General features: G+C 46.1%; 1 protein-coding gene across 4 annotated transcripts in view; it reads left to right on the plus strand.

Annotated features, from left to right (window-relative positions):
* Window positions 1-15780, plus strand: part of RFX4 (regulatory factor X4) — a 177117-nt gene extending 161337 nt beyond the window's left edge. For all 4 annotated transcript variants that reach the window (XM_003269965.3, XM_030821303.1, XM_030821304.1 and 1 more), the window contains 3 exons: window positions 1493-1655; window positions 4720-4858; window positions 14173-15780. In XM_003269965.3, the coding sequence (XP_003270013.1) occupies window positions 1493-1655; window positions 4720-4858; window positions 14173-14445 (575 nt within the window). In that variant the 3' untranslated portion in view covers window positions 14446-15780. The remainder of the gene's footprint in view (window positions 1-1492; window positions 1656-4719; window positions 4859-14172) is intronic.
* Window positions 15781-16018: the final 238 nt, after the last annotated feature.

A 16018-nucleotide genomic window follows, 5' to 3' on the forward strand; every position in this document is an offset into this window, starting at 1 on the left:
GCTACTCAGGAGGCTGAGGCAGGAGAATCACTTGAACCCGGGAGGCGGAGGTTGCAGTGAGCTGAGATTGTGCCACTGCACTCCAGCCTAGGCAACAGAGTGAGACTCCATCTCAAAAAAAATAGTTAAAAATTAGCTGGGCATGGTGGTACATACCTGTAGTTCCAATTACTTGGGAGGCTAAGGTGGAAGGATCCCTTGAGCCCAGGAGGTCAAGGCTGCAGTGAGGGCCATGATCATGTCATTGCACTCCAGCGTGGGTGATAGAGTGAGACCTTGTCTCAAAAAAAAAAAAGACTAACCATCTCATAAAATATTAAGCATTTAATTTTGTCAGGTTTTCATCCCCCAGTCTTTAGCACTTTCAAGGTATCCAATTAAATTAAAAAATAGGCCGGGTGCGGTGGCTCACGCTTGTAATCCCAGCACTTTGGGAGGCCGAGGCGGGCGGATCACGAGGTCAGGAGATCGAGACCACGGTGAAACCCCGTCTCTACTAAAAATACAAAAAAATTAGCCAGGCATGGTGGCGGGCGCCTGTAGTCCCAGTTACTGGGAGAGGCTGAGGCAGGAGAATGGCGTGAACCCGGGAGGCGGAGCTTGCAGTGAGCCGAGATCGCGCCACTGCACTCCAGCCTGGGCGACAGAGCAAGATTCCGTCTCAAAAAAATAAAATAAAATAAATAAAAAATAAAAAATAGACAAAGAGAATTCATAATTTGTATGGAATAGGTCACTGTCCAGGTCACTGTCTAATAATCTTCAAAAAGACCTGAGCTGGCAGAGCCCAATAATCTTACTTATGTTTGCTTAAAGCAATTTGTTGGATCCTTAACACCTGTTGAGTTGAGCGCTGAAAAGTTAATTTGCAGTGCCTATCTAAGCTATATTTCCCCAGGCTTTCCTTTTCCTTCTCTCCTTCCCTTCCTTTCTTCCTATCCTTCCCTTCCCTTTTCTCCCTTCTAAAATTTTTATTGAGTCTTTTGGTGACCAGGCTCTGTACTAAGCACTGGGAATCCATTGGTGGCCAAAATAGGCCAGGCCCCTACCCTCATGGTGCTTTCTGTCTGGTGAGGGGGCCATTAATCAAATCACATTCACTAATGGGTGTAGGATTACAAATTGCAGTAGGCACCACTTAGGCCTACAGTACAGTGAGGGATCTGGCCTAGTCTGGGGTTAGGAAGAGGACAGCTTTTTGGACTGTGAGAGGAAGAATGAGTGGGTAACAAGGCAGCAGAAACAGCACGTGCAAAGGCCCTGAGGTGCTGGGAATTGTGGTACTCTGGAGACAATGAAAGATATTGTGGCTGGACCAGATAAAACAAAGACAGGGGATAGAAGATGCCTCTGGTGAGCTCAGCAGAGTCAGAGATACATGTCTTATAAAGATTTTGGCCTTCAACTTAAGAACAAAGGAAGCCACTAAACTAAGGAAGAACAAGGGATATGAGAATGTTAATGATTAAGACGTCTTAATTTGTCTCTGCAGGAGCAATGCAGTCTTACACGTGGTCTCTAACATACACAGTGACGACGGCTGCTGGGTCCCCAGCTGAGAACTCCCAACAGCTGCCCTGTATGAGGAACACTCATGTGCCTTCTTCCTCCGTCACACACAGGATACCAGTTTATCCCCACAGAGAGGAACATGGGTAGGTAACTTTCCAAGGATGCTGCTGGACTTTTAAAATTTGATCTAAAGAGGCTGGGCACAGCAGCTCACACCCTGTAATCCCAGCACTTTGGGAGGCCGAGGTGGGCCTTGAAGTCAGGAGTTCGAGACCAGCCTGGCCAACGTGGTGAAACCCTGTCTCTACTAAAAATACAAAAATTAGCCAGGCATAGTGGCGTACACCTATAATCCCTGCTACCTGGGAGGCTGAGGTGGAAGAATCGCTCAAACCTGAGAGGCAGAGGTTGCAGTGGGCCGAGATCGCACCACTAAACTCCAGCCTGGGTGACAGGGCGAGACTCCGTCTCAAAAAAAAGATCTAAAGAGGGATTTCCTTAGCAGCTGTTTTCTCAAAGAACAGGAAGGGTGCTACCCTTTGCTGAGTTCCCACAATATCCTGAGCACTGTATTGTGTAATCCCCACAACAACCAGGGTAGGTAGGTAGGTAAGAAGGTGTTAGTGACCCCATTTTAGATGAGGAAATTGAAACTTGTTTGGTTATCTCCCATTCCCCAAGGTCACACAGCTGGCACATGGTGGGGCCCAAACTGAGCTAATGTCTGCCTCCAAAGCCTGTGTTCCTCCCTCTTTACTCCTTTAACACCTCAGCTGAAAACCCCTTTCAGCAGTTCCCCTGGGTGGCTCTTCGTACACTTTGCAGAATTACAAAGCTTCATCTTAGGTTCAAGTCTTTTATGATTCCATTCAAAGAAGGGCTTCCCCACCTGAGGGCTGGAGGTCCCTTTAGGCTGCAGTTACTCATGAGGTTCAGGGGATTCCCCATAGGTTCTAGCGGTGTTTTATGCCCTGGAAAAATGCATCATTTGTTTTGCCCATATTTTTTTCTTTTTCAAATATGTGGAGTGATGTTGCTGTGATGAATGAAATACAAATCCATACAAAAGTGTTACTTGAATCCTCATAGCTCTTTGCCATTATGCACTGTCTTTATTAAAAGACACTAACCTTGCAATGTCTAATGAGGAGTGATCTGAAAAGCACTTATGATATTAACAAGAGATCCTGACCAGGCACAGTGGCTCACACCTGTAATCCCAGCACTTTGGAAGGCCGAGGTGGGTGGATCACTTGTGGTCAGGAGTTCGAGACCAGCCTGGCTAACATGATGAAACCCTATCTCCCTACTAAAAATACAAAAATGGGCTGGGCGGGGTGGCTCACGCCTGTAATCCCAGCACTTTGGGAGGCCAAGGCGGGGTGGATCACGAGGTCAGGAGATTGAAATCATCCTGGCAAACATGGTGAAACCCCGTCTCTACTAAAAATACAAAAACTAGCTGGACGTAGTGGCACACGCCTGTAGTCCCAGCTACTCGTGAGGCTGCGGCAGGAGAATTGCTTGAACCCAGGCGGCGGAAGTTGCAGTGAGCCAAGATTGTGCCACTGCACTCCAGCCTGGCAACAGAGGGAGACTTCATCTCAAAAAAAAAAAAAAAAAAAAAAGAAAAGAAAAATTATCTGGGCATGGTGGGTGCCTGTAGCCCCAGCTACTCAGGAGACTGAGGCAGGAGAATTGCATGAACCCAGGAGGCGGAGGTTGCAGTAAGCTGAGATCGCGCCACTGCATTCCAGCCTGGAGAATAGAGCGTTACACTCCATCTCAAAAAAACAAAAGAAAGAGAGATCCTACCATGTGGTGCAGTGGGCCTCACCACTCACAGGGCAGGTTCCAACAGACCAGTTGTGGGGGACATGGGAGGAGGAGGGGGAGGACTTCTCGGTCCCTTCCACAGTTGGCCCAGCGTAATGCAGCACGGTGGTGACCTGACAGTGGACACAGGCCTGGATGTTAGTGTATTTTTCCATAGGTTCAAGTGCCCCCGAGCAGTCAATTGGGCAACCATTATTTTCTCAGGGGGCCTTTGAGAGTATTTCCACACATTTAGAATAGACTCTGAAAATCCTGTTTCAGAGAGATTTTTGATTCAGCAGAAATAGCAGAAAAAATACTCACATGGTCATAGGTCAGCATCTTTGCTATAAAGATGTTACTAAGAAGAACAGTGATAATAATAAGCTATGTCTACATAGGACTTTCTGGTTTATAGAGTGTTCACACATACGATCCTCAGAATGACCATGCGCAGCATTTTTATGGATGTGAGAAACAGGGTCGTGAAAGTCACACAGCTAGAAGGTTGTGGAGCCTGACTTAGAACCAGGGTCTTTGATGCCTGTCTGACCACGCCATGGTGTTTTCCCCCCAGGAGACAGCTTACAGAAACCCACTACATCCTTCCCCATGATGTGGAAGCAGAGGCCTGAGTGATATAAAAACATAAATTTCACAGTGGTTTCTTTTTTGTTATCCCTATTTGATTTCAGGATACAACAGGGGTTTTAAACACAGCAGGAGTAGAGGTTTCCATTACTAATGATGTCTGGCTCAGGGCTAGATTTCATCCCTGAATGCTGGCTGGGGGGTAAGGGAGGTATGTTCTAGGTGTTGAGGGAGAAGGAAAATCAACCTGGGGTTTTAAGGAAAATCAACCTGGGGTTTTAAGTTAACCATAACAAGGCCACAAGAGTGGAAATGGTAAGAATCAAAAAGAAGAGGCTGGACACGGTAGCTCATGCCTATAATCCCAGCATTTTGGGAGGCCAAGGTGGGTGGATCACCTGATGTCACAAATTTGAGACCAGCCTGGCCAACATGGTGAAACCCCATCTCTATTAAAAATATAAAAATTAGCCGGGCATGGTGGCACATGCCTGTAATCTCAGCTACTCAGGAGGCTGAGGCAGGAGAATCATTTGAACCCAGGAGGCGGAGGTTGCAGTGAGCTAAGATCATGCCACTGCACTCCAGCCTGGGGCAACAGAATGAGACCCTGACTCAAAAAAAAAAAAACCCAGAAAAGATGAAAGAAAGAAAAATGGGATTGGGGGTGAAGGGGGGAAGAAAAGAAAAGAGAGAAAAAAAGAAGAAAAAGGAAAAAAATAGATGAGGTTTTTAAAAAGGTGTCAAACTGATCTGTTCTTGCTATTACTCACACTACTCAATGTGCTTGATGCATTTTAGATACACGGGAAGCTATAACTATGGGAGCTATGGCAACCAGCATCCTCACCCCATGCAGAGCCAGTATCCGGCCCTCCCTCATGACACAGCTATCTCTGGGCCACTCCACTATGCGCCTTACCACAGGAGCTCTGCACAGGTGAGTCAGTGGTCCTGGTTTCTTGGCCAGGCCTTGGTATACTTGGTGCCAAATCTGGTTAACACAGTTCATAAACTGTTATGCATACTGTGTGTGCAGCGTGTGTGTCCCCAAGGAGAGGACGGTCTTTTTATCAGTGTCATTTCTGGCCTCCAATGGCTGGCCCACAGTGGGTGCTCGGCCAGTGTTCATGCTCCATTTGCTCTCACACACCTGGTTGCTAAACAGTTTTTTTTTTTTTCATTCTATCCTCTCTTTGACCTCTTCATGCCGAGATCTAATTGGCTGCATGTCTGCTGCCCTTTTTCGGGCAGCTACCCTCACCCTGGATCTTGGGTCTCCTTTTCCATCACCACTCTCCTGGTGCAGACCCTCATGGAGTCTTGTCAGGACTGGTGTCTCAACATCATTCTAACTGGCCTTGGGGTGTCCCGTGTCTGCTCTTGTCATCCAGCCTGCACAGGTAATCTTAAGCAGAAGAATTCTCCTGAAATGGATCCCTTTTCAAATCACTCTCAAGCCCTACATCTCCTTGGGCTCCTCACTGTCTAATAAGGCAAATCAGCCCTCTGTGGCCTGTGGGGAATAGACAGGCCATTGCACTTGGCTGCATTTGGGAAACCACCGCTGGACACTCTACCTGTTGAACACTTCCCTGTGCATTGGCTCTGATCTGACTGGTTGCCAGTTCCACTCTGCGTCTTAAGTATCTCTGTATGCCCTCTGTGCTTGTCTCAGCTCAGGCGTTTATCATATCCAACTTAGATGAAGACAGAAGCCTTTCTGGTGATCTCTATGCCTCTAAAATGTGCCCCATCTCTGGTCCACCCCCTACACTGCAGCTAGAGGAGTCTTTCGGAAAAAAACCCAACTGACCATGACACTTTCCCTGTCTTTGGCACATGATTGCTTTCCAGGTCAAGTTCAATTCCTTATTATGTGTCCTAAGACTGGTTACCTTTCTGGCCTACGCACCAACTCCCTTCCTCCCCCCAGCCATGCCAGCCCACATGTGGTTGTCTTGGATGTGCCGAGTTCCTCCATGTCTTTGCAGAAATTGTTCCCTCTGGCTGGGTGTCTCTTCCCCAGTGTCTTCGGCTGGGCATTCATGACAAGCATCTTGCCGTCTTTGTGGCATTCCTGAAAGTACCCCCTTGAGTCCTCCAGGACTTTATTAGGTGCCACTCCCTGGGTTTACTCTCTCAGTAGCATTTCTCACACCCTGTTATCATCACCAACTTTCCTGTCTGACGCGCACGGAGACCCTAAGCTCCCTGAAGGCAAAGATTAAGTCCAGTATCCTCAGGTCACAGCACTTGGCACCTATCAGAAAGAGGAGCTACCTTCTCCTAAACACGTGTGTGTGCCAGGCTCTGTGCTGAGCACTCTCCACATCCCTTAGAACCCCTGCAGAAGAGGAAGTGAGACTCACAGTAACCTGCCTGAGGAGTTGAACCCAGGCGCTGTGACTCCTGTCCAAGCTCTCAGGCACCACCCCCTGCCGCCTCTCAGATGCAGGCATTCACTAAGTGTACACTGAGCAGATGAGTACATGGGAGGTGGCGTCAGCATGAACAATAGTATGGTGTGCCGAGCACGCTCACTCTATTCTGCAGGCACAGGAAGCTAGGGAGTGGTAAGATCAGAGCTATGATTAAGAAAGAGAGCTCTCAGGGCCCCCACAGAATGAACCAAGAAGGGGGACTGGTGGAGTCAGGGGGCTCTGCTCCAAAGCACTTGTTGAAGTTTAGGAATGAGATGGCAGGACTGACGCTAGCGTGGAGGCTGTAATTACATCAGCTGTTAGCACACAGACTTGTCTCTGAGGGAGGGCACCAAGGAGAATATATCCACAACACATGGGCACTCTGGGCAAACAGGTGTTTGTTTTGATTGCCATCTGCGGTACCAAGGGGAGCCCTGGTTTAATCCTCAGACAAGCTAAGAAGTTGATTCCACTAAATCATCACCTGGGGCATTCATTATAGGTCTTCAACTGCGTCACACAGAGATGCCAGCTCCTTAGGAGCTCTGTCTCTTGGGAGCACTCTGTGCTCCTCACTGTGATCCACTGCATGACTGAGAATGGCTGCAACAGCCTAGATCACTCCGCACGCTCCAAGCATCTCATTCATTCATTCATTTCTCAAATGGCTCCTGGGTAACTACTATGTGCAAGCACTGCACTAGCCACTGGGAGTACAGTGAGAAGGAGACAGAGCACACCTGCTTTGGTAGAGCTTATGTTCCCGTGGGAGACAGCATCATCAAGCCACAGCTCTGGGCATTGTCTTCCCTCCATCTTCACTTCCTCATTCCCCCTCATGAAATGGCAGGAGCTGGTTTTCTGGGGTGATATTTTTAAAGCCATTGCCATAAAAAGAAGCCAAGGTCTCCTCAAGGCCCATGAGGTCCTGCTCTGGAAGCCACAACAGTCCCCAACTGGAACACTGTCATTTAATACCTAGTCTTAACAGAATGGCCCAAGGACAAATGAAAGCCCATGGAAGGGCCTTTTTTTTTTTTTTTTGAGACGGAGTCTCGCTCTGTCGCCCAGGCTGGAGTGCAGTGGCGCAATCTCGGCTCACTGCAAGCTCCGCCTCCCGGGTTCACGCCATTCTCCTGCCTCAGCCTCTCCGAGTAGCTAGGACTACAGGCGCCCGCCACCACGCCCGGCTAATTTTTTTGTATTTTTAGTAGAGATGAGGTTTCACCGTGGTCTCGATCTCCTGACCTCGTGATCTGCCCGCCTCGGCCTCCCAAAGTGCTGGGATTACAAGCGTGAGCCACCGCGCCCGGCCGGAAGGGCCTTTTTAATCCAGACAAGGTGTGAGAGTCCAAAGGGTCCTAGGCCAGGCTCCTCGCCACCATGCCTTGTGACTCTTAAGGCGAGTGCCTCTGACACTACCCTCAACACACACACACTCCACACTTCATGGTTTATGCCTTAGTCTTCATCTGTAAAATGGGGTGGAGAGAAATTAATTATGTCAGTCTCTACCCAGGTTGATGAGTGAGGTCAGTGTTCAAAACATACCTCTCTGGGGGAAGGTACTGTCTAAAGAGAAAGTATCTTTTGTTTTTCATCAACATTTATTCAGAGCACTGTTCTAGGCATATTTAAATATACAGACTCACTTAATTGCCCTAACAACCTTGGGAAGAAGGCATTTTTGGAGATAGGATCTCACTCTGTCACCCACGCTGGAGTGCAGCTGTGCAATCTTGGCTCACTGCAACCTCTACCTCCTGGGCTCAAGTGATCCTCCCACTTCAGCCTCCCAAGTACCTGGGACTATAGGCACATGCTACCAAGCCCAGCTGATTTTTGTGTTTTTGTAGAGACAGAGTCTCGCCATGTTGACCAGGCATGTCTCAAACTCCTGGGCTCAAGTGATCCTCCTGCCTTGGCCTCCCAAAGTGCTAGGGTTACAGGCGTGAACCACCACACCTAGACTTTTCCCTCAGTTTTTAAAGATAAGTAGACTGCCTCAGAAGGTAATGTGCCCCAGGTCATGCATCCAGTAAGGAACAAAGCAGACTCAAATGCAAATCCTCCAGCTCTCAATCCCAATGCTAAACCAGTGGTACTTAATGCTAAACCAGTGGTACTTAAAACTACTGTTTTGGAGAGTGGAAGGTAAATTCAAGAGGTTACTGCTGCTATTCTCAGTAGGTTTCAAGTTGCCAAAGAGAAGCACACACCCCAAGATAACCTTATTTCTTTCCTTTATTGGTTTTTTTGGTTTAAGGTTGAGCATAGAGAAAATCCACTGCAGGGCTAATTAGTTTTAGCTTTCCAGAGCAGGGGTCAAGCTGTTCCAATTCTGAGTAACTAATATCACACTTCACTACATCAGACTCACCAGGGAAAAGGACAGTCTGAATTGGAAGAAAAATTGTAAGTATACAATATGGTTGGAGAAATGCAATTGGTCATCAGCACAAAAGTAACTGAAAACTACTGCAAATAAATGCCAGCTAGATTTGCCTTAGAGGGCTGATACATCTATGAAGTGCAGTAATTATAGGTTTCCCAGCACTTATATGCTCAAAATAATTTTAAGTCATTTGTTTTCAAAATAGAATATGTGTATGCCCTTGTTTACTTATTTGCACAATACATACTTTCTTCCTGGGTAATACAAAGGTAAACCTCCCAGCCCTGCTTAGATTCTTGTAACTGCTGACTTAGTGAGTCCAGATGAATGAGGTTTCACAGCATAAGGTTTGAATTATTTTGGAAAAACATTGCAACTGTGCTGCACTTGTTCACATCAAAGTAAGCTGCCTCTTTCCAGGTTCCCCATTCCCAGGCCCAATCAAAAGGAGAAAATAAACCAGACCAAGTACATAGCTACAAAATCTTTCTGAGCCTCATTCAATACATGTTCATAGAACCTCTGCCCTGTCAAGCAGCCATAGTGGAACTGGGGACCTTGAGCTCAAAAGCCATTTGATCACACTTACACTGGAAAGCTGTCCCTTATTTCTCATCTGAAAGGCAGAGGCCCAGCCTTATTAGCTAATCACTGCCTCTCACAGAATCTTCAGCAGTCTGGCCCAAACCAACCCAGGAACACTGAGTGCTACAAAGTTTGCTTAGGGCACTGTACTTTGGGTTGGTGTCTTGGGCCAAAAACAAACAAACAAAAAATCAATCAATGATAGTGTTGTAAGATCTCTGACTGCAGAGCCAGGCTCCCTAGGTTCAAATCCCAGCTTTGCCTCCAATTAGCCCTGTGCCTAATTTTCTCATCTGAAAAATGAGGATAATTATGGTATCTATTTCACAGGGTTGTAGTGAGGGTCAAGTGAGTTAATAAAGGTCGGAACAGGGCCTGGCTCATAGTTAACACATTTTATTATTATCCTTTGTAACACCACAGTTATAATATTATATTTAGGGTAATTTTATAATTAAGATCTGTCTCCCTCACTGTACTAGCTCTGTGAAAGCAAGGACCAAGTCCTTTTTCTCTCCCCATTATATTCCCATGGCCTAGCACCGAGCTTGGCCCTCAGTGAGTGCTCAGTAAATACTTGTCAATGAAATGAATGAATGACTGGATTCTTACTCTGGTACTAAGTTGCTGTGTGACTGCAGTAGATCATTTCCCTTCTCTTGACCTTAATTATCTCATCTGTAAACCCAGAAGTAGAACCAGATGGTCAGTCGCTAAGGCTCTTCCTATCATTAATGGACCATGACCCTATGATTCTAAAAAGAACATTAATAACAGCTAACACTTCTTGAAAACTTACTACATAGGAGTTCTAAGTGTTTCACATGTAATAACTTAACTAATCCTGACTCTAAAAGCTCAGCAGCAGAGGGATGGTGGCTCACACTTGTAATCCCAACACTTTGGAAGGCTGGGAGCCCAGGAGTTCCAGTGGGAGGACCGTTTGAGCCCAGAAGTTTAAGATCAGCCTGGGCAATGTAGTGAGACCTTATCTCTACAAAAAATTTAAAAATTATCTGGGAGTGGTGGCGCATACCTGTAGTCCCAGCTACTTGGGAGGCTCACGTGGGAGGATCACTTAAGCCTGGGAGGCACAGGTTGGAGTGAGCTGAGATCACCCCACTGCACTCCAGCCTGGGTGACAGGGCAAGACCCTGTCTCAAAAAAAAAAAAAAAAAAAAAAAAGCTCAGCAGATGTGGACTGTCTGACAAAGATTTTTTGGGAGCTACATCCTTCTCCAGAAGAGGCTAAGAGGCTAGGGGTGAGCCCTCTGGCAGTACTTTGGTGCAGTGAGAGCCGCCTTTCATAGGAAAACAGTTTGTGCTCCTGACTGGGCCACCTTTCACCCCTTGTTCAAGTAGCAGCTCATTTGGTAAGGGGTCAGGAATAAAGGGCTCTTTCTTCCCTCTCCATGTGTAGGAAAGTCAGCCCTTGGTGTGGAGAGTCATTTCTCAAAATAGATCTTCCTAATATGGTTCCAAAGAGACCAAGAGTCAATCACAGCTGAGATGGGCTTATGCCATAGGCATCTGATGAACGGTGGACTGTGTGTGCAGGCACAAACATGTGCACACAGGCACCTCTCATATACTCCTTTCAAGGGATGGTAAACTGGTGACTTATGTCCTTTTTAAAATCAGTAGCAACAGCATATGATTTGATCCAGAGAATGGTAACTTCCTGTTATGGGCCCTCAACAAAAGGTGCCTTATTCCAGACAGAGATCTCCGGACCCCAGAGTTTGTGCCCAGCATGCTTAAGGACCCTGTATGAAACCGGATGTAAAGCGTGAGAGGTGAGGCGGGTGCCATGGGCCAGCCTCTGCCACTCCCACCAGACTAAATAGAAGCTTCATTGGTCATGTTAATGACCAGGCCAAGGCAGTGAGCACTTCAGCTAACTGGTCTTTCAATAGTCTCTTCACTACAGGGAAAACGAGTCACTGACTCATTTGCAATTAGCTGACCTAATGGAACAGAATTTTCCATGCTGGATTCTGTGGTAACAGAATTTTATTGTCACATTAGAGATATTTTGAGCCAGTCTCGTTTCCAGGCAATTACTCTTTTCAGTCTATGACACAACTTCTGAGCACAGCTGTGTCGAGGGTCCTTGACTAGGCACAAAAGCCACACTCTCTCGGGTTCTGTGGGAAAGAGCCCAAGTCCATTCTGTGACATTTTATCTACATGAGCCAAGGCAAGGGGGACTCTGTCGGAACCAGCAAGCTGAGGCCAGGTGAGAATTCTAAGGCCCCAGAGCTCTGTTGGGGAAGAGGCAGCTTAGTGAAGGAAGAGGAGCAGAGGGATTAAAGTCTAATGGGCTGGCCTCCAAAAAGGGAGTGCTCTCCTGCTCCTGGGTAACTTGGCAGTGGCAGGTCGGCCTCCTTTGGGACAGTCATATCAATGTGGGGAAAGCATGCTCCCCAACTGGGTTTCTATGCCAGCTCTTCCACTAGCCTGCTGTGTGACTTTGGGCAGGATACTTGATCTCATGGGGCCTGGCTTTCTCATCTGTACAACATGGGGTTGGATCACAGGATCCCTAAAATTCTTTCTAGTAGTAACGTCCCAATGTTCATTTGCCAATTATTATTTAGCACCTGCTAGGTGCTAGGCACCATGCCAGATGTTGGGAACATGGTGTTGAACACAGCAAAGCCCCATCAGGAGCATATGAATATAAGCCAAAAGAAAGACCTAGCTAGCTGCCAGGCAGGATGGTAAGGCCCCAGCTTGAGAGGCACAGGCTGGGGTGTTTAGGTTCTTGAGATAGGATTCCAGAAAAGTCTCTCCGGGGAGGAGACATTTAAGCTGAGATCTAAAGAATGACAAAAGGGGAGGCATGGCAGGAGCCAGGGGTAGGGGTGGTAGAGAAGGTTCTAGGTAGAAGGAACAGGTAGGACAGAGTTCCCTGAGATGGGAACCAGCTTGGCATGCCATGGGACCAGAAGGGAGGCCTCTGTGCCAGGGAGAGCACCAGGAGGTGAGGTGATACCCAGGAGTTGACCTGAGAGAAGATCAGGAGGGGCAAGCAACCTTTCTGAAAAAGTAAGGATCGTTTTGTAGTAATAGTTCCTAATGTTATCTGTTTAATACACCTGGGATCTTGTTTTTTGGGACAGGGCCCAATCTTACTATAGTCTCACTGGGATTTAGAGAGGTTCCTGTGCTAGAATCCTGCTGTGCAGGCCTGAGGGTCCACCACTGCTGCCACACAAACAGCATCCTGTAGGTTCCCATGATGCAGAGCACAGGGGTATGTGCCAGTGTTTCTGATCTGATTTGGGATTAGGAAAGCCTTGGCGTGCTGTCCATAGTTTCCTTGGAAACAGCCCTTGGTGCCTTCTCCCTTGAGTTCCCAGACACCACCTACGCCCTTCTCCCTCTTTCCTAACTGTTCTTTTGGTTGTGAAGTGACTGTACTTTTGCTATGTAAGGCATGCCATCCTATGTAGGGGGGAAAATCCCTCCCTACTCAAATTGGGATCCCTCTTTCTTGACCTCTGAATTGCTGGTTCTCTTTGCATGCTTCAGGCCTAAGCACCTTCCCCAGCTCCCCTTAGGCTCCCACTCACAGAGGAAGAGCAGTTCCCTGTAGCCACCTAGACTCCAGGGAGCAGCCATTGTTGTCATAACCCCTTCTCCCTGCTGTCTAGGCTTCAGCCTGTCTGTCTCCCTCACAGGAGGCAGCCTCCCACCTAATCCCCTGGGCCTCCACTTTCCAACTGTCAGGGAAGACAGATGGGGAGCAGAAGAATTCCTACGTTCACACACTCTCTCTCCTCCTCGCTGCTCTGGCCATCCTTGTTGATTGGCTCCTGTCCTTGTTGGTGTAGCCCTCAGCACAGCAAAGAAATCTTTGTGCTGACTGGCCTGCAGACGGGGAGCTCTCAAAGGGAACCCATAGCTCCTCCCCTTCCTCCCCTCTGATCCTACTAACAGGGGCTTATTTGCATAGCTGTCTTGGTAACAGAAAAGAATGTAAAAGAAGCAGCACTTCAGAAGCACTTCTTTTACTCCTAATCCTTTCTAGAACTACTTCCCCTCTTCTTGTAGCTACTAACACCTGTTCCTCTGACCTGCACAAAGTCTCCCCTCCCCGCCCCTCTCAATTGGTTTCTCTTGACTCCTTCCTCTACACTCACACCAAGCCCAATTTCTATTCATGTATCTTCCAGGAGTTCAGTGAATGTGAGCCAAAAAGAAAAATGTTCTCTAAATGATAGGCACTAATAATAACCTCCGAAATTGTTGACTTGCTTCCTCTTCAAAAGTCTGCTTTTAGGCTGAAGTTTATAATTGAATTCAACTGTAAAATGTTATTTTTAATAACATCATTGTATTTTACTTGGCAGTGTTATGCTCTTGGGTTGATGGACTAGGACCTATCACATCTCCATAACTAACGATAAAATCACTACCATCCATCTGTACATCCATATTTATTTATCTGGACATGCAGTTACTAGTGTGTGTGTGTGTGTGTGTGTGTGTGTGTGTGTGTGTGTGTGTGTGTGTGACAAACACACACTTTCCTGTATTCCTGGTGTGGCTGTTTCTCATTTTGGGTTTGACTTCCCAAGATATTGTAGATTAGGAAAAGAAAGCCAGTATAACCGCATGAGTAAACATCAGCCCAACTCAAGCTATGAAATCTTTTGCATTTCTCCTGTTGACTTCCCTAAGACCAAGATTCAATCTTGTAGAAGTTCAGTGATTCTTCTCCATCAACTCTCATTAATAGCATCTTAAGAAATTTAACTTCAACTATAAACATGACTGATATTGTGTATATGCAACCTCAAGCTAATTTTAACTTTGTGGAATTTCTTTCCCCTCAACAAGTACCCTTTTAATAGCCCCACTTCCCGGATGGAACCTTGTTTGATGAGCAGTACTCCCAGACTGCATCCTACCCCAGTCACTCCCCGCTGGCCAGAGGTGCCCTCAGCCAACACGTGCTACACAAGCCCGTCTGTGCATTCTACGAGGTATGGAAACTCTAGTGACATGTATACACCCCTGACAACGCGCAGGAATTCTGAGTATGAGCACATGCAACACTTTCCTGGCTTTGCTTACATCAACGGAGAGGCCTCTACAGGATGGGCTAAATGACTGCTATCATAGGCATCCATATTTAATATTAATAATAATAATTAATAATAATAATAAACCCAACACCCATCCCCCAGAAGACTTTATCTCTATACCTTGTAACTCATGGGCTATTCCTAAGTGCCCATTTTCCTAATGAACATGAGGATGGGATTCAATGTGGGATGAATAAACTTTAGTTCAGAAACAGGATTTACTAAAAGTCAGTGGGACTGGGTTTCTGTAGCCAAGCCAGACTTGACTGTTTCTGTAGAGCACTATCTCGGGCAGGCCATTCTGTGCCTTTTCCCTCTGTTCCATGACTTTGCTTTGTGTTGGCAACCACTTCTAGTAAGCTACTGATTTTCCTGTTGACAAAATCTCTTTAGTCTTGAAGGATGGATACTGGAGACAGAATCTGGTTTGTGTTCTTGGATGGGCACATAATTTACCAAGAGCATTCACCTTGCCATCTGTCTGTCATTGTACTGTACAAGGAACAGCCCTCAGATGTGTTCTGCACATCCCTTCTTCCTGGTGGTACCATCCCTATTTCCTGGAGCACCAGGGCTAAATGGGGAGCTATCTGGAAACTCTAGATTTTCTGTCATACCCACATCTGTCACAGTACCTGCATTGTCTTGGAATGTAAGCACTGTCTTGAGGGAAGGAAGAGGTCTGTTCTGTATTGCCTTAAGTTGATTGAGGTTTGTAGGAGACTGGTTCTTCTACATACAAGGATTTGTCTTAAGTTTGCACAATGGCTAGTGTCAGCAAAAGGCAGGAGAGCGTTTTGGTTTTTTTTTTTAAGTTCTATGAGAATGTGGATTTATGGCATTGAGTATCACACTCAGCTCTGCTGTGTTAACTTTGTGAAACTGGATGGAACAAACTTTAACTTACCAAGCACCAAGTGTGAAAATGACTTTCATGGTTCCTTCATAAAACTATAATAATATCCGACACTTTGATAGAAAAAAATTCAAAGCTGTGCCTTTGAGCCTATACTATACTGTGTATGTGTGGAAATAAAAATGTATTGTACTTTTGGAGAATTTTTTGTAGGCATTTTTCTGTCAGATTTGTAGTAATTTGTGAGGTTTGTTAGAGATTAATATAGGTTTTCTTTCTGTATTATAAAATGCACCAAGCAATTATGGTGGACCTATTACCCTATGGGTAAGAAATAAATGGAAATATGACATCGGATGTTTTAGCAACTGTTTTGTAAATAAAATCTTTGATCACACCACTCAGTGTGATAATTGTGTCTACAGCTAAAATGGAAATAGTTTTATCTGTACAGTTGTGCAAGATATGAATGGTTTCACACTCAAATAAAAAATATTGAAATGACCTGCTTTCTTTTGACTTTTCATTTGACATGACGTGTGTGTGTGTGTGTGTGTGTGTGTGTGTGTGTGTGTGTGTGTGTATAAACATTCTGAATACTTAGGGTGTAAGTAGGCAGGGCAAAACCAAGTAGTCTTATATGGCTGTGTTTATCCAGTTCCCCATCATCTTGTCATATAATAATAATTAAAATGTGTATAAGCCACACACCCTGTCCTTGAATAATGATTAAGTAAAAATA

This window comes from Nomascus leucogenys, chromosome 10 (assembly GCF_006542625.1).
Source record: "Nomascus leucogenys isolate Asia chromosome 10, Asia_NLE_v1, whole genome shotgun sequence".
Classification (NCBI taxonomy): domain Eukaryota; kingdom Metazoa; phylum Chordata; class Mammalia; order Primates; family Hylobatidae; genus Nomascus; species Nomascus leucogenys.